The following is an 18,876-nucleotide window of genomic DNA, read 5'->3' on the forward strand; positions in this document are numbered from 1 at the left end:
GCTTCTGAGCCTTAATGTTCCACAGGTTTTTACAACTCAAAACTCCAGTGCACGCTCTGTCTGCTACGGCCACCATTTCCTGTACCCTCACTGTACGCCCAATTCCCTGATCTTAAAGACATTTCCAAACTGATTTCGCAAAGCCCAAATGCATTGTAAAAGCACTGCTCATCGTTCCCCATCTTAGACATCAACCAATGTCGCCATCACTACTGTCGCTTCAAATCGCCATTTACGGGCACCCATTTAAGCTGCTGCATCGTTTAAGGGACGCCAACATCATGAAACCTGCTTTTCAAGTGCAGAGGAGGGTCTGTGCTGTAAGTTGGTCTGGCAGACGCCTCACTACCTCTGGGAGCCAGCATGCGACCGTAGGGGTAGAACAGCGGTGCAATGCCCCATGCCTGCAGATAGAAGAAATGGCACACTGTCAGATTCTGCAGGGACTCAAAGATCTTTGTCTTTATTTCTTTTGGGGGGCAGATTGCAGCACATAGCATCACCAGTTAAAGCAATAATAATTAATACTTTACAGTTGCACGCATTTTCCCTTCGATACATTCGCCGCCCACCAACAAATGAAGTGCTTGTGAGTGGTGAAGTTATGTACAGATTCAAAATAACTTCAAAGAGCACTTAACATATGAATCCAAAAGAAAAAAAGTGATAGGCGATCGGTGGGCTGATTTGACGGAAATGCTTAGCGGTAGACTTTCATTTTCCTTTGCACGACACAACACATCACACACAATTCTTTACATCCACCTTTATTGCACACTTTGCCTTTTTTGTGTGCTTCTTCACGCTTGACTCCCTTGCGCACTTGGTCCTCTCTTTCATGTCTGATCCTCGGTATCCATCGACAATCTGTTCTAGAGGTGGCTTGCACACAACCATTTATTTATTCATTCAACGCAAAAGTGGCATCCGGTGTGTGCATGCCACTCTGCTATCTCCGCTTATCTTCTCAGCTCACTTTCCTTCTCACCTTCCACTTTCTATTCTATGGTAGCCACCTGCCGGGTCGTTCCCGTGGCAACCACCTTCCAGCCACTAACTCCTCTCCCCTACAAGTGTAGGGGTTGATTTCCCCCTCTTCACTCTGCCACCTTCCAGCCATGGCAGGTGGTGCTCAGAGGCTTCCGAGAAAACCGGATGCCAGACAGTTTTTCCCGACGTGCGGGTTCTAATGCTATCACATCAAAAGAAAAAAAAAAACTAATGGACCAGGAAAAATAGACACACCAATGCAGCAACAAAAGCTACAGGATATTTACAAACAAAATTTGATGTAGGAGAAAAAGAATTTCATCAGTAAACTAGTAAAATAATCTGCAGTAATGGGCCAGAACATCAGCAGCAGATATGTATGCAGTCCTAATGAAATGGTTTAAAATGGAGAAGCATGCTTTTGTTTGCAAAACTGGGCAGTACATTTTTAGTGGATATCACTAGCTATTAAACATTTACCACAAGCTACCATCAGTGTTGCTGGTTATACAAGGTGCAGGTAACAACGGGGCTCGTGATGTAAGAAGCAGAACACAACTTGTACTGTCTGTGTTTTGTGGCAGTGGCCACAGAGTAAAAAGAAGCGCCATGTTTGTGGGAAAACAGTGTGCTGTTATTGTTCCCGTGACAGCATTTCTACTGCTTGTCGTGTAAATGCAGACACTGAAGAGTGCTGTTTATCAGTAGCTAGAAATGACGTGTTTTTTGCCACCGTGTCTTCCGCATTCATTGTGAGCTGATTTGCATCCAGAGTGTTGCCTGCTTCGGGCCATGCTATCGATAGTGGCATGCAGCCCTTCATCCTAGCTAGTAACTTCCCAGCCACTCACAAGAAGCTACATTATTAGGCGTAGCTTTCCATCCTAGCCTCCATCTTAGTTGACCAAGTTGTGATGTAAGTCAAATCATAACCATGCCTGACCATATTAACACCTTAGCTGCCTCACCTGAACGTGACTGAGCTGAGCAATGTGACTACCATTGACAACCAAATATACAGTGTTTGACTGAAGAGTTTTCTCCCCATCAATTGAACAGCTTGCTGCATCAACATGGCATTGGGACAGATGACATCAGTGTGAAAGCCATGCACGAATCAGTGTGGGAGTCAAGTGCTTCGAAGGAACACAAAGTTTTTAAGCTAATATTGCAGCTTTCATTGTGTGGTTCAAAAGAACTGCAGGAAAGAAGGGGAAAAGATTCTAAAAAAGGACAAGCATTATCATTCAAGCAGTATTTTTTTTACATTAGTAATGGCGCAGAACAAAGACCGAAAGGTAGAACTTTAAATTCATAAAGGCCGTCGGAAGTGACAAAGGACATTTTCTCACGATCCCGTTCATCGACCTCAATTTGCCAATAGCCACTTTTTAGGTCGATGGACTAAAAATACCGAGCATGCCGAAGGTGGTCGAGAGAGTAAACGCCCTTCTTCGTGACTGCGTTCAGCTTTCGGTAGTCGACGCAAAAACGCAGAGTACCGTCTTTCTTTTTAACGAGGACGACCAGCGAGGACCGTGGGCTGTTGGAAGGCTGGATAACGTGATCTTCGAGCATCTCCTTAACTTGGGACTTAATGACGTTGCACTCTATAGATGATACGCGATAGGGGTGTTGACGGATTGGGTATACGTCATCGTACGTTACAATGTGGTGCTTGGCTATGGTAGTTTGACGCACTTTCGACAAAGAGGCGAGGAGGGTACGGGACATAAGATCGATCCCACCTCCACCGGATTTGTCATGGTGTTGGTGACAAGACAGGGACCCGGCAACAGAGGGGCTCGGCAGCACGTCCTTTGGTGGGAGGGACGGCGAACTTCAATGTCTTTCAATCCGCGCGCCACCAGTGTCAACGTCTTTTTGCCCCAGCGCCACCTGGCAATATATTTTTGCAGTTGCTGCATCTAATGCTTTGCACTTGTATCTGCAAATTTTTTTTTTCCCCTTAACAATTGCATGAATGTAACCGAGTTGCTCTAATTACTTTCTACGTACAAACAGCAGTAGTCCACTGCTGTTCACTTTTACCTTTCCTTCCTGTCTTGTGACTGCCATCTGCAAAGATATTACCGCTCTATTATTCCAGGTGCATTTTAGTTTTCAGAAAGCATCCCTAGCCATAGTCAAATTAAAGAAAAAATAAAGAAAGTGAAAGGAGGTTTCCGGCGTGGCCATCATAGTTCGCAACAAATGATATGCCATTTGCCTAACACCTACGAGAGAGAAAGCTGCTTAATGAAAAAATTAAAAAGAAAAGATTTTAGAAAGGCCGTAAAAACTGCCAGCATGCTACTCTGCGAGAGAAAGGTAGGAGTGTGCAGAATGCTGTAAAAAAAAAGTGTAAAATAATTAGGGCGTTTATATTTTAGGTCGTGATAGAAGAAGGTTTTTAATGTTTCTTCAGCAGTCTGATGTCCTGAAGATATAGAGAGAAAAAGTTAAATGCATGGCACTGTTGTAAAGGGCAGGGCAAGGCACTTATGTACATTTTATTGTCAGAGGTATTTGTGTAAGAGTCTCGTTTTGAATTTTCAACATCTCCACTTGTCTATAAGTCCAGCATTCTGAAAAATGTGCTGCACAGTTTCTACTGAACCGCACTTGTCACAGTGCTGACTGATGGCCTCTCCTAAGGTGTTTGTGAATAAAGTGTTAGATGTTGATGACGGGAGATTCCAGAGGATGAGGAAGTCTGTGTAGAAGCCTTAGTTTCAAATTCAGGTCAACTGAGTGGAGGAATGCATTATATGGTAAGCTTTGTTCATAAGCATCTCGTTTCCATTAGTGATGTGTCACGATTGTGTGAAAAAAAATTTTCCTGTAATTGTGGTACTGAATGCCTTTGTGAGCCATTTCATTTACCTGTTTGTCTCCAAAAATGTTGCAGTGTGCCAACATGCAGCCATTGTTTTACCAGTCTGGTTAACACCGCCAGTTAACAGCACTTGTAATGCCATTGACTGCCATGGCGTTAACCACAGCAGCTATTTTGAAGGTTAGCACAAGATTCTATTCATGTGTATTTAGTGCTAAAGCATAAAAAAAATGTTTGTCAATATCAATGACAGCGATTAAGAGCTGCTGCATTAACCAGAAGGTGGGTAGTTCCCCTAGAACATTTTCTGCATGAGCTCACTGCTCCTGTAGTCAGTGGATTGGCCCAACACCTCTTGAAAAGCGAAAAAATGTTATTAATGTTCCTAATATGGCATGTTCGAGCGTTCATGAATGAATGCATATTGGAAAGCATGCACTACCTGAACATCAACTTGACAAGAAAGCAGGGTTTTCTCTCTAGTGCTCTTTATTCGTCATCAGCTTTCTCATTTTTTTTTCTAACGTCGATGTTGCAGCGAATGAACACAAAAGCTTGAAAGGAAGTCGTCATTATTTTTTGTCGTGATGGTTCCATTCTGCAGTCTTCGTGACCATGACTTCGGTGTTGGCTGTTTTCCTTTTCTTTTTTTTTTGTGCAGTGTGCTTTGTTCAAAGTTGCAGCACAATGTCCAAAGTCCATTTTGCAACAACTATTGACTTCACTACAGTTAAATGTTACAAAATGAAATCAGCCCGTTTTATGTTTTTACTTGGTAGATGATCAAAAATGCAATACATAAGCTGTTATTCCCAATAGTGAGGCCAATGCACACCTAATGTTATTTTTTGTAGCATGCAAGCTAAGGAAGTCCACTGTGGCTTTAGTAATGCATGAGCTGTAGCACTAAGCACCAAAGCTTTTAAAACATCAAAGCCTTTTTAAAAGATGTTATGCACGAGCAAACGAAAATGAAATCTATAATAATGGTTTAATCCGTAACGTTCCCGTAATTTTATCAGAAAACGTGGCATACATGTGGTCGTATTCAAAATACTACAGACTTCTTTGCAGCATATTTGGCTTGCCTGCTAATCGAGGTTAGTTTAGTTGAGAAGACAGCAGAACAAAGTCTATACCACAGGTTTTCAAACTGAATTTTCTATCAACAGATTGAAAAGGTTGACTGATAACAAGTTGCCTCTTACAGATCCTGCTGGTGACTAGGACAGATCACACCAAATGTCGACATAAAAAATTGCCTAATGTCCAGCTGACATGAAATAACTCAGCTTGTGCAAGACATATTTAGCCACAGCTAAAATAAAGCAATCATGAAATCTAGGTACTTTAAAAATCCAAGTGAGCAGTGCCTGTATCTATATTATAGCCCTGTCACATGCACCATTTCAACTGCTGCTGAAATGAATGACAGTTCAGCGTTCCAGCTGTTACTGAACTGATTGGCATTTAACTGCAGTCACATAGAAATTTTTGTGACTCTGTTTAATTAGTCTATCGTGTGATCATACCATGTGCAGCTCATTAATGAATAGAGTGAAATTATGCTCATATTTTATTGCGTTTCATTTTAAGCAGTCATTCCACGTTTCAGTTTCATTTTACACAACCGCAGCTTCAGTGCTACTTTTGAGCTTTGCATGTGTCATAGCCGAATGCCGCACAGGGCAATTCAATCCACTACTTCCAGATTTGGGTTCAGTGCTTGGCCATTTTTTTTATTCCACTGCACATGCTGCTGTGTTCATAAGCATTCATTCAGTGAATATCGTAAATTTTAATCTGTACTAATCAGAACAGAAATTTTAAGCGCGATTTGAGAACACATGCCAGTGGGACATGCCGCTTTCGCACAGCATGGCGTAGCCATCGGCTACCGTCTTGTTAGCTGAACTGAGTTGCCACTGAGAGCTCAATGGCAGCTGGTGCTGCAGTTTAAGGTAACTGCCGTTTAAAATGTCTATGTAACAAAGGTATTAAATTATTGGACAATGAAAAAAGTTTTCAACAGAAGGACCTTAAATGCCAAAACAAGATCCAAACATCATTTGGAGAGAAGCTGGATGATGCCAGTAATTGAGGAATGACAATAATAAGCGGGAGGGATACTTCAGTATAGTGCCAATATGTTTCAACTTAAAATTGGTGGCTGCCGTTGAAAGTGTGTACCGAGCACAATTGTTGAAACAATGGCACTAAATTAAAGCTTGCTTCTGGGACTTGTACTTTTCTGTTGAAATCAGTTTATTGCCATCTTAAGCAACGTTCTCAAGCTTAGCTCCTCATGCTTGCAATCATCAAGACAATACACAGTGAAAAGTGAGCCTATTACAGTAATTTTTTTTTATTAAGTGTAAATCGGCAGAGTGTAGACATCGATACTTTATATAATTTGCCATTAAAGACAACTTACATGAGCATATTAAATGCATATAACAGCTTTCTGAAAATTAGGAAGGCCACAAAAGAAGCCAATGTACAAGGATGCCAAAATGAGCTGTGGCTTTAATGTTGCTATGCACCTGTTACATATAGCGTGGCAAAATTACAGACAAGAACATAAGGAAGGCATGAAAAATGACCTAATTAAACTAGTTCACCAGCACCACAGCAGTGACCTGAGGGTAAACATCTGCCTTATGCAAAGGTACTTGGTTTGAATCGTAGTGCAACTGGGAACTTGCCAGTATTTCTAATGGGTAAAAATGTTCTTACAGAGAAATATGCAAAATATAACTAGGTTCTTTTATACCTGCTTCCTTTCCCATTTAATTCAACAGAGAAGCATAAGCAGCTATGACAGCGCTGGACAATCAAGGCACTGAGAAAGCGCACATAGACACGATAAAATATATATCCATTCTGTGTGCAATGACCGCAGTTTCCAAAAAAGGAATTGGAAAATATGTCGGAAAAAGTTCCAGGCAGGGACAAAAACTTTCTTCTTCAATATTCCCTGCACACCTACAAAAAGTGTCGAGTGTTGGAGAGGGAAGAATTGGGTAAAATAACTGATCAGGAACAACCTAGCAGCCTTTGATTTACTGATTATGCCCTCTGGAGTAACTCAAGGTATGGCATACATGGATTAGAGAGAGCAACTGATGACCAGAACAGAGAGAGCAGTGGTAGGCTTTAGCATAACTAAATAAAAATTGGGGTAATTTTCAACAGTCCGGTAAAGGAAGGAACAGCAGCTTATGACAGGTAATGTGGGAACACATCAAATCAATTTAGGTGAAATTGCAGGAGCGGACCCACATCACGAGACAGAAACGAGTAGGGAAATAAGAATGGGTAGGACAGCCAGCTTATGATCAGCAGCTTGTAACTGCTGCATCCTGCCAATACCAATATGTGGCACCAAAATTGCACGGTAAAGAAGAGCCTTCAAATTAGCCTAGCCTAGGAATACGATTACTGCTGGAGACAAAAGGCCAGCAAGCAAGCATGATTAAATGAAAGCCTGGTTCAAATCCTGGCCAAGGTGGTTGAACTTCGATGGAGGCGAAATTCCAGCGGCTCGTGTAGTGTGCAATGTCAGTGCACGTCAAAGAACCCCAGGTAGTCGAAATTTCTGGAGCCCTTCACTACGGCGTTCCTCATAGCCTGAGTCACTTTGGGACGTTAAAACCCCATAAACAATAACACCCATCTCTCAACCTGCTCCTTGGCTTTACCAGAGAACGAACACTGAAAAATGGTGCCGTCCAATGTCTCGACCCAAACTACGTCATTTTTCATACTTCTCCCATGTCCTTGCCTTTATTTGCACCATGATAAGGTTCAAGCAGTAAGAAAATGAAAATGACAGCTCCTCAGCTGGTTTTAACATATAGTGCTATCAAAGACTAAATTCAACTCTCATCTGAGCAAATAAAAGGAAAAATAGTATGAAGCACAATATCTGAAATTGTGATGTTCCAGTAAATCAAATAAAATGAGCAATCGTTAAAAAGGCTTAAAACCGCAACAAGAAAACTTCCAGTCATTTCATTACTTTTTAGCAGCAGCAGTACTACGTAGTGCTAATGGTCATAGAAAAACAGCAGCATTGCAGTACTACGTAGTGCTAGTGGTCATAGAAAAACAGCAGCATTGCAGCTAATACTTTCAATGTGACAACAAATTTAATACTAGTACACCTTCTGATGACGTGGCTTTATTACTTGCTAGGTGCAGTGTTGTCGGGTCTCTTGTAGGCACTGAAGGTCTAGCTATAGATCACCAGAAAACTTTTCACTTCCCTTATTACAATAATCCTTTGCAAGTTTCAATAAGCTATCTTCAGAAATTCACATAGTATCTGAATGAAAGCGCTCCGGTAAGTTTCATATGTAACGATGCTAAAATACCTCCAGATTCTTCACCATCCTCTAGAGCAGAAAAGCAAGTGACAAATGTACCAACCCATAAGGCCTGCTACTTTGTAACATAGATGCATTTTAAGACATACTACAATCATGCCTACAATGCTCACCCCAGAGTACTAAGTTCTCTATATGGCTGTCATTATAAAATAAATCCCTTAAATTGCCTTTCACTGTTCTTTCTCATCATTTTTACAAAATGCTGAAGAAAATTTCTAGCTGCAACACAAGTTAAGGGATAAAATTTTTTCTCGCACTACAACTTGGTTTTCCTTTCTTTCTTTGCCAGCCACAAATCATGCCACCATACTAACACACAATTTGTCTGTGACTGCTAGCTCTGCACGAGCAGAATCAAGTGGCCAAACTTCTTCAATGGAAAGGGCTAGCTGCCGAGAACAGCACAATAATGTCCCAGTTAGCTCAGTGCCCTTCACATGCTGGCGGCATCTGGTGGCCAGAATAACAATCATTCTTCGCATCTATGGAGGCAATAGTTTCTATCACAAAGCTGAGGTGTTTGCTTTTCTGAAGCTGATGATCATAATTCAACTGGCATCTATAAACATGTGAGGTTACTTCAAAATGTGCCCAACAGCCCACTCTGCTGTGGTTCTGAGGCAAAAAGCAGCACGGGAGGTTTGTATTTCATGCCATCAGGTGTCGTCATTGGATGTGCCCCCATTGGTGACTCTTATTTATGTGAGATTATAAGGCCATTCAGAAAAACTCACTCAGACCTGCTAGAAGAGACAAAAACAAAGCAAGGCTACCTTATCTTTTGCATTTCACAAGCAAACTTAATGTCCCAGAAAGTAGATTCAGCCAAACAGCAGCCTAGAGAAGAGCAAATGCATGGAACGGGTTCTGCAGCCTCAGGCTGCACCATAAACAGTTTTTTTCTCGGATATGGCAAAAGCTTCGAAATCCGGAGCCAAAAACTTGGTGCGGCGGTGCCAGTCGGTGCCAAAGAACACTGCCCACTGCACAGCATGAATTTAAAAAAAGAGGCCAGATTAGTGCCGGCCGTAATGTTCTTTGCAAATACAGTCAACCTGTACAAGGTCAAGCCGCTAGGACCATGCAGATCGTTTAAACTCGACACAATGTGATGTTAAGTGAGGGAAAGAGCGCTAATGACAAAGGCGCGGCACAACTGCATAATGCCTATGTAGTCTTGTCATGTCCTGGTAATTAGCGCTCTTTCGCTTACTTCACGCTGTGCACCAACTAGCCCGCCAAAATGCCCTTTCAGGATGTGACCCAAGGCTAACTAATGACTTATCATTTAAGTGGGTTGCACAAAGCTCAGATTAAGCCTCAAAAGCTGGAATTTCAGTCAACATGATCGTTGACAGTGAATTTCATAATAACTAGTTAAAAGAGCATAGACATCTAATTTTTCATTGCATGTTTTCTTTTTTGCAATGATGCCCAAGACATTACTGTACGTGGATCACCATGTGGTATGCACCTAGGACTGCTAATAAATTTATAATCTAATTTCTTCTCTCATCTACCAATACCACGTGGTGATCCATGTATAGTAATCTCTCTTGCGTATCATTACAGAAAAGAAAGCACAGAACCAAAAATTTGCCATCCTTTCTCCTTTAACATTGCCTTGTACCTGACTAATATTTATTTACAGGAGCCAGATGAGCTTAATCTAGAGCTGTTCACATTTACATGATTTCTGTGCTGAGACGAGCCGCTTAAAGGACACAAAAAAATACACGATATTAGAGTGGACTTAATAATGAACTAGCTGTGAAACAAAATGCTCACAAACAATCATTAGAAACTGTCCATCATGAGCAGCACAGCACAGCCATTCCTGCCTCCTTCTCTGTCACACACTTCTGAAGCACCTTTCAAGCATAAATTCAGGTATCTTTCAGCATAAGGTTAGGGCCAAGCTTAACCTGATGCTGATTAGGAAATACTTAATAAAATGCCTTTGTTTTATCCACTCTTAGTCACAGAAGCCTCATTAGAATAAAAAAAAATTTAATTGAAAGCACTGCTCAAATTATGAGGCTTCAAATCCTAATGAAGGCACAGCAGACTAAAGAAGTAAAGGTAACCTTGAAATTTCCTGCATCATTTAAAATTGTGGAAATAAAACATGCACACCAACAGGTGTACAACAAAAGCAAAGACTCATGCAGATTAGCTGGCCTCTACTTCGCAAAATAAAAATAAAGGGGACCAACAGCTCTTGTGGTCAATGCACAGTGCCTTTCAATGCGTCATCAAACATGCTGGCTAAACAGTGAACAGTTTTATTAGTCATGCTGAGTTATTGAACCTGAGCTGATCCACTTGCAAGCACATACATAAACACGCTGGCAAAACAGTGGTTAATTTTGTTAGTCATGAGCTGCTGAAGCTAAGTGTTAGTTGATCCACTTCCAAATGCAAAGGGATTGCCAGGTGTGAGAAGTCTTACAGACTATTGTCAAATACACTTCAGTGATTTCCCAGGCAACACAATGTGCCAAAAGGCTGTGTGTACCACTGCTGTCTATTGTTTGTCTTGTTTTCAACAAGACGCACAGCAAGACCTTTTCAAAAAGACACACACATTTTGCACACACATACGCAGAACTGGGAGAAGTGCCTTGCAACACCCTGCCCATTTGCAGTCAGTTTTGATGCTTTACCTTTCCACAGTCCTTCGTAGCTTGCATGCAGCATGTGGCAGCTTACATACACCATACAACATGCCGAAATTGAAGGAAATCATGACTAAAAATGGGGACAAAAGCCCAATAAAAACAGTCTCCATTCCGCCATATGCTGGTAGCAACACGATATGGCACTCTGCCGTTAACAGATAAGACCAATAGTACAAGAAAAGCATGCATTACTAACCAAACCCTGCAAGATGTGTCAGTGCCCTTTACAGTGTGTTAGTGTAGTGCTGCTTGCACCGGCCATCGTTCCGTTTTCGAAGACGATTTAAATGCGGCTACCAGCTGAACTGCCACCTAGCCTGTAGCCTGCATGCAAACTGCACATAGAGGTGGTACCTGGCCTTCAGTTTGTCATAATGGCATGCTTAGTTGCAATGTTTGTCTGTTCTGTTCAGAATAAATTGAAGCATACCATCATATGCGGTGACACTCAGCCAAAAAACCAGAATTTCACAGCACACAGGGCAGTCGCATTATCTGTTGCAAAGAAGCATCTGCCAGATTGCGAACAGAGAGCTGCACAGCCGTCTAATAGGCACATATTTAGCCTCGTTACATTAATTAATGATGCAACCACTCTTCGTACTATAAAAATCCATTCTTCTGTTTAATTCTGCATTGCCACAGGTGATGGCATACTTCACTTTGCTTTAGATGAGACAGGCAAGTTTCTCAAAGATGCACGGCGTTAAACAAAACCTGCACCTAAAAGCCAACAGCATATAGATTCTTAGAGAAAAACAGCCAGCAAATTAGTCTGAGGAACCGCACATGCCATTCTGAGTTAGAGAAAACTAAACGTCAGCACCTAATTAGGTAAAGGACTGATTTCGCCGAATGTTTCACTACCGCTTCAGTGGAGGATGCTGATAACTGCAGTCTTTAGCAGGTGCTGAATGGCAGCTATGCTTAAAGGAGGCCATTATGAAGACAGGAGAGGCATTGTACCCTATGCAGCTGTGCTTCAAAACACAGACTAGTGAGGTGCAATTTGCTTCTCAGCCATAGTCAGTTTTATTGAGAATTACGGTTACATTTCTGATGAGACATTTTAAGTTTCACCTAAAGGAATTATGCATGAGGTCTTGCTGTCCAAAAATAGCACACCTAAGTCTGCAGCTTTCAATTCCGAAAATTTCAAAATATTTCACAAGAAACGGCAACAAGAAAAGCCCTGTGTTATAAGCCAAAGTGTGGCTATACTGGGCACATTTTTCAGGCTACTTATTTGTGGAGGGGGGCTGTGTCGAGCTTTACACAGCAGGAGCAAATCAGTGAGGACAACAGGCACCATGGCCACCACATACTGTGTATATTTATTTATTTATTTACTTATTACCTCAAAGACCCCGGATATATGACATTGTGTAGTGAGTGCAGTGAAATCAGTCCATTTACCCACCCTGACAGCCTCTGCTGCTACCCTCAAAATGGTCACCATGCAGGCAAAAAGCTCACCACGATAATGGCCACCAGGTAGCCCTGTGCAGCTCCTGCCAGGACATCACTCCAGTGGTGCTTGTAGTCGGAGATGCGGGAGAGTGCAGTGTACCAGGCGAGTGACACCAGCGCCACCTGGATGACAGTGCGTGCAGCCACTGCCACAGAATTGCGCCACGGCATCCGTGCATGGATGTACAGCTGGGTAAAGAAAAGAAAGACAAAGACCAGACACTGGTCAGCACAAGTGGCGCATGCTGTCGGGTGTTAGTTAAAGCTCTGCCAGAAATCGACACTTGGTGCAAAGTTCTTAAACACAATAGTGCTGCCCATGCTATCTCGCCTATCAACTTCGTTAATATCCTTGGCTGATGTGGCATGTAGTTGAAGGAGATGAAATTTCCAGAGTGCACAGCTAAAAACAATGTCCACCTTTTTAAAAGCAGTTAGCACTCATGTTCATATGTAACAGCACAGGCAGACATGGCCTATATACAGCCCTTTAGGATGGGAAAGCAGCACTGACACAACAGAGCAACCTTCTCTGCATATTCAGACTTTGCCCACCGCTTTACTCTCTCTCAGGACAACAGACTTATATTACCGACTAGCCCAACTAGCACTGTCACAGTGTAACATTGGTGTAAAAAAAAAACCTAAACCACGTATGCTATGCACACACTCTTGAGTTTACCAAAACTCCACTTTCTCACCGAAAACTATGGAGACGCTTAAGTCACCGTAAGAGTGGAATGTGATTGCATTAGACTTCACACCTGTCGCAGCTTCTGTTGCAACTTGTGTGTGTGTTTGCATTGTTATCTGAGCAATTGTCGGTCCATTAACCGCCACATTTGGACTGCTAGCTGCAGTACCAGGTATCCGCTATCCTGTGACGGTTCTGACATTTGCATATATAACATTTTTATTTTATTTTCTCATACCTCTCTTGCCCAATCAGAGACTTTTGTGACAGCAGACAGCCCCGAGTTATGTGTGATGTGAACAAAAATGCTATCGCATTGAAAACTGCATTCAGGTTCCAGGCTTTACTTACGAAGAAGTGTGCAGAATGCATGGAAAGAATTTGGTAGTACAGAAGGAGGTCCCAAAGTAGAAACTCTCTGGGGGATCAACACCACTGTTCCGCTGTTACACCAATGTTGCACTGTGACAGCGCTAGTTGGGCTAGTCAGTAATATAAGCCTCTGGGGGATCCCAGGGAGTTTTACCACGAGCAGTAAGTGATGGCCCCTCGCGGCCTTCAATATCGTCAGCCGTAAACAGATCCGTGTGACTGCATTTCGCATACTTCTGCATGCAGATTTCGTTTGTTTTGGATGATACATATATTTTTCGCGATGTTGTGAAATTTGCATGAGAATTTTTTTTTGCACCAGAGACTCTGTTCAAAGCTCACCACAGTGTACAGCATGGTGTAGGCCGAGAAGGACGAGTGTCCTGACATGAAGGAGAGCCGCATCTCCTTCAGCTCATGGCTTGTGGCATTGCCGCCGCAGGTGAATTTCTCCACATAGGTGTGGGGCACTTTGCACAGGACACTCAGGTTTCGCGGCTCGCAGAGCTCGAAGAAGTGCGGCCGCAGGCGCCCGATGGTGTACTTGGCAATGTCGGTGATCAGCTGGCTCGTCGCCGCACCCAGCAGGAACACTCCAATGAGCAGGTACAGTACCTGGAAAAACAAGACACATGCAATCATGCAAACAGCGAGTACCGGTATGCAAGGAAACATGGCATGGGGCAAAGACTGTGGTAAATGCCACTATGTGCCTTTTGTTATGCCCTGTATACATAACAGCAGCAATGCTCTGTAAGCAAAGCAGGAATATACATGCAATCATAAACAAGTCTCAACATCTGAGGAGGCTGCATACACATGAGATATCTATGTCACACAATGTCAGCACTGCCTCATTCAAGCTCGAAAAAATCTGCTGCCATGATTGCTGTGACGATTCTTTTTGAGATGTAATATAGCACATAAGGGCTCATCACAGTGCTCACACATGCTGAAACCAATATAGTGCACTAGGACTGCTGAAGAACATGTTTTAGAACCCACTGTACCCATTGTATAACAAAGGGACAGCTTGAAATGCTGCCCAGAGTTGAACCATGGCTTGTGTGCTCTTGAATTTCGCAGAGAAGTGTCACTCTGCCACGGATTTTATTATTACTGCATTCCAATGCACTTACTTGACATGCCTGAAATGAATTGGAAGTGCATGCTATCTACATAGATGCCCGACCAAAAGCTATGAACCACTTATGCTGCTACGTAAGGTGTACAATGAAAGCAGCTTCATGATTATCGTTAGCCTGACTATGCCTGCTGCAGGGCAAAGGCCTCTCCCATATCTCTCCAATTAACTCTGCCCTGTGCCAGCTGCGGTCACCCTATCACCTCACTTTCTGACACCCTGTGCTATGCTTGCCTTCTCTTGGAATCCAGTAAGTCACTCTTAAGGACCATTGGTTATCTTTCCTCCCACCTCATGGCTTTGGTACGCTGCCGAAGGAGGCCGACGCATTGGGCTTGCCACCCCGTGGCTTCGGTACGCTGCCGAAGGAGGCCGACGCTTGGGCACGCCACCTTGTTGCTTCGGTACGTTGCCGGAGGAGGCCACGCATTGGGCCTGCCACCTCGTGACTTCGGTATGCTGCCTAAGGAGGCCGACGCATTGGGCATGCCACATTGTGGCTTCGGTACGCTGCCGAAGGAGGCCGACACGTTGGGCACACCACCTCGTGGCTTCGGTACGCTTCCGGAGGAGGCCGACGCATTGGGCCTGCCACATCATGGCTTTGCTACGCTACCAAAGGAGGCCGATGCGTTGGGCCTGCCACCTCGTGGCTTCGGTATCCTGCCGAAGGAAGCCAACGCATTGGGCACACCACATCATGGCTTCGGTACGCTGCCAAAGGAGGCCGATGCATTGGGCCTGCCACCTCGTGGCTTCGGTATCCTGCTGAAGGAGGCCAACACATTGGGCACGCCACATCATGGCTTCGGTACGCTGCTAAAGGAGGCCGATGCATTGGGCCTGCCACCTCGTGGCTTCGGTATCCTGCTGAAGGAGGCCAACGCATTGGGCACGCCACATCATGGCTTCGGTATGCTGCCAAAGGAGGCCGATGCGTTGGGCCTGCCACCTCGTGGCTTCGGCATGGTGCCGAAGGAGGCCGGCTCGTTGGGTCTACCACCCCATGATGTCGGTCCGCTGCTGGAGGAGACCGGGCCGACTCATTGAGCACGCCACACCAAGGCTTCGGTACGCTGCCAAAAGAGGCCGATGCGTTGGGCCTGCCACCTCGTGGCTTCGGTATCCTGCCGAAGGAGGCCGACGCGTTGGGCACGCCACATCATGGCTTCGGTACGCTGCCAAAGGAGGCCGATGCGTTGGGCCTGCCACCTTGTGACTTCGGTATGCTGCCGAAGGAGGCCAACGCGTTGGGCATGCCACATCATGGGTTCGGTACGCTGCCAAAGGAGGCCGATGCGTTGGGCCTGCCACCTCATGGCTTCGGTATCCTGCCGAAGGAGGCCAACGCATTGGGCCTGCCACCTCGTGGCTTCAGTACGCTTCCGAGGGAGGCTGACGCGTTGGGCCTGCCACCTCATGCCTTCGGTATGCTGCCGAAGGAGGCCGGCAAGGAGGACGCGTTGGGTCTACCACCCAATGATGTCGGTCCGCTGCTGGAGGAGGCCGACTCATTGAGCCTGCCACCCTGTGTCTTCAGTCCGCTGGCAGGGAAGGTTTCCCTATTGCTGGTTTCAGGCTCGAGCACTGGGTCGCCTAGTGGCCATGGCCTCCACAAAGGTGGCAGACTGGAGGTAGATACGCATGATCACCATTAGTTGCCTTTACCTGAAGTAAAGGCGAGAGTTGGGGAGTTGCTCTGACAGCTAGGCATGTCCCGTGATGGGGAATCTGCGTGCGGCTGTGATACCAAGCCATGTGCGGCCAAGGATCTGAGCCATGCACAAGAGGGCTTGAGGGAGACCTCAGCTAGGTGAGGCGGCTTGTAGGGCTGCTCCGCCAGGAATGACGCATTCATTTCGGATGATTCTGCCGCCTTGTTGTTGAAGTCCTGAAAATGGCGGCACTGGAGATAGGGTTGCAACCTTGGATGCAATTGATGCATGGCATGAGCCACATTATCTCCCTCAAGTACTCCGGGATTCACTCGCTCGTGCAGCTCTTGGAAGCTGCATAGAAACTCAATAATATAACAGCATAGAAAACGAGAACAAACAAAAAAACCAGACATCACAAGGGTTGACTTTCAACAAAACTTTATTACACACATTTACATTTTTATCTTTCCTGCCAAAACAAAGTTTCCGCACCGTTATATTATGGATCGTAACAAACTTTCCCAGCTTTCTGTCCTTCTCAGGAACGCAAGCAGGTCCGTGTTTTCACCTTGCGTTCTGGCACAAAGCTCATTTTTTAAATGGATGATGTAGTCAGGCGGCAAGAATTCTTTCCAAAAGTGATGATGATTATGGATTTTTATGGCACAAAGGGCATCTATGGCCAAAGAGCGCCGTGGCACAAGGTACTTTCAATTTCTCAAGGTAGAGTCAAAGACCCATTTCCAAAGCATTTCACCCTAAGGAAGTTGAGCACCAGACCAGGGGAAAGCGTGTACCCATTGAATCACCGGTGGGTACCCGGCGGCACTGGGGATAGAAGCCCGCACCTCCCACATGCGAGGCGGATGCTCAACCACCTGGCCACTGCTGCGGTCTTTCCGAAAGTGCTCAATGAAATTATTCTTTGTTGTGAATGGCCGCTGTGTACGTCTCCAAGTTGCGGCAGAAGCTACTGAAGAGACGAGTAATATACAGATGAGCGAAGCGCAGTTCAAAACTGCCATTGCCTTCAGACAGTGCTCTAATTTGTAAAGAAAATCACAGACAGGTTCCTTGTCCGTGTACCCCTGATACCTTGGCACTGGTAAATTTAGCTGCAATTCATGATCGCTATAAAAGTGTACATCACGGCCGAGAAGTGAGGTTTGAACCGAGTGCCTGTCAGGTGATGCTGCATCCAGTGACGTTTGCCTGTCTCCCAACACCGCTGTGAATTGAGCCTTTGATTGAGCTAGCTCAGCCATCAGACTTCGCATTTTGCTTGTAAAATTGGTCGGCTCCTGCCACATTTCCCTTTAATGCACCTCCACAGGTTCTGCATGCAAGGATGGCCGGTCTTTCAGTGCTGACTTCAAGGTACCAGAAGGTGACCTTGAAGTGCCCGACATGGTTAAACAAAAAAAGAAGCGGACATTGAAGGCTAATATTAACCAATTCATGACACTCGCAGGGCTAGACGGCAAATGAAGGCCTCGCCTTCAAGGGAACGAAATTTGCAAGCCATTGCCTCGCCCGATGAGTGATGCACCCACAGTCAGCATAAAAGACACCGATTTATTCTGGACCAAACCAACCCTTTCAACAGGGCACAACCGCAAATATAGCAGCGGAGCAGAGCATGCGGTCTAGCTCTCGAGAGCACAATGCTTTGTACTACAACAAAACGGGTGCCGAGACACAAGCGCAACAAAACAAACACACTGAGGTGTGAATAGGATGAAGCAGCACAGTTAAAGGGGACTCAAAGCGGCATAAGAAACCAGGCTGCTCGCGTAGCACCTACTCACGCCAAACAGCTATTCCATCTTTGGAGACACCGCTTGTCTTCCTGGTAAGGTGCTGCCCCATCTTCCGTGTACCTGCTCGTGCTGACCGCCAAAGGGTGACTGCACCCCAGCAGCGCTCTCTCCAGAATCCCCCTCCCCGTGCTACTTTCGCCGCCCTTATCAAGTCATCGCACAGCAATCACATACCACATCTTGCGGGCAGTAGTTCTGTCATGCACAGTTGTGCTGCATCTATACACACCTAGACGACGGAAGACAGCATACGTAATTTAAATGGATAAAGAGGGCCGTAGAGCCCCACGAAGTGACGTTTCCCAACTGGTATGATCTAAGAGTGTAGTTCTGATAGCATGGCAGGCCCATATCAAGGAGATGCAGTGCGAGAATTTTGAATGTAGTAATGTGACAAAACCTCCATTATGAATTAAGGGGGAAAGAAAAGCCTTTCTGAAAGGTCAGTGGAAATGATGCTTGGCAAAATTTGTGGCTGCACGCACACATAAGGCTTCTGCCTGTCATGCAAATATTTTATTTTCTTGCTGACTTGCTTCTAGTGCACTTTTTGCTTGTTCCTACATGCAAAACATCAACTAGTCCTAATTTTCCTAATGAGATGCTGAACTACCTCTTCTAGGTAAGGGTCCCATTTTAGCAAGCACTCCAATTGGTACATGTAATTTCTAGCTGCTTTGGGCTAAAAACTCCCTATACATCCCAAGATTTCAACAGATTTCAACAGCTGCACTAAGTTGACACTATTATGTGGCATATTATGACCTTCCTTAGTGTTTAACTGGAATATGCATTATGCTCTGAAACTGAAAAAGGC

At 44.7% G+C, this 18,876-nt stretch overlaps 1 protein-coding gene across 5 annotated transcripts in view; it reads right to left on the reverse strand.

Moving 5' to 3' along the window:
- The window catches only part of LOC144111037 (putative phosphatidate phosphatase), a 34,510-nt gene that overhangs the window by 7,274 nt on the left and 8,360 nt on the right, over nucleotides 1-18,876 (reverse strand). For 2 of the 5 annotated variants that reach the window (XM_077644131.1, XM_077644136.1), the window contains exons 4-6: nucleotides 13,780-14,052; nucleotides 12,378-12,560; nucleotides 293-404 (exon numbers count right to left, since the gene is read on the reverse strand). In XM_077644131.1, the coding sequence (XP_077500257.1) occupies nucleotides 293-404; nucleotides 12,378-12,560; nucleotides 13,780-14,052 (568 nt within the window). Of the gene's footprint in view, nucleotides 1-288; nucleotides 405-6,074; nucleotides 9,204-12,377; nucleotides 12,561-13,779; nucleotides 14,053-18,876 lie in introns of those variants that run through there. The other 3 variants (XM_077644132.1, XM_077644134.1, XM_077644135.1) reach the window with 3 other exon arrangements.

The sequence above is a fragment of the Amblyomma americanum genome, chromosome 11 (genome assembly GCF_052857255.1).
Source record: "Amblyomma americanum isolate KBUSLIRL-KWMA chromosome 11, ASM5285725v1, whole genome shotgun sequence".
NCBI classification, from domain to species: Eukaryota; Metazoa; Arthropoda; class Arachnida; order Ixodida; family Ixodidae; genus Amblyomma; species Amblyomma americanum.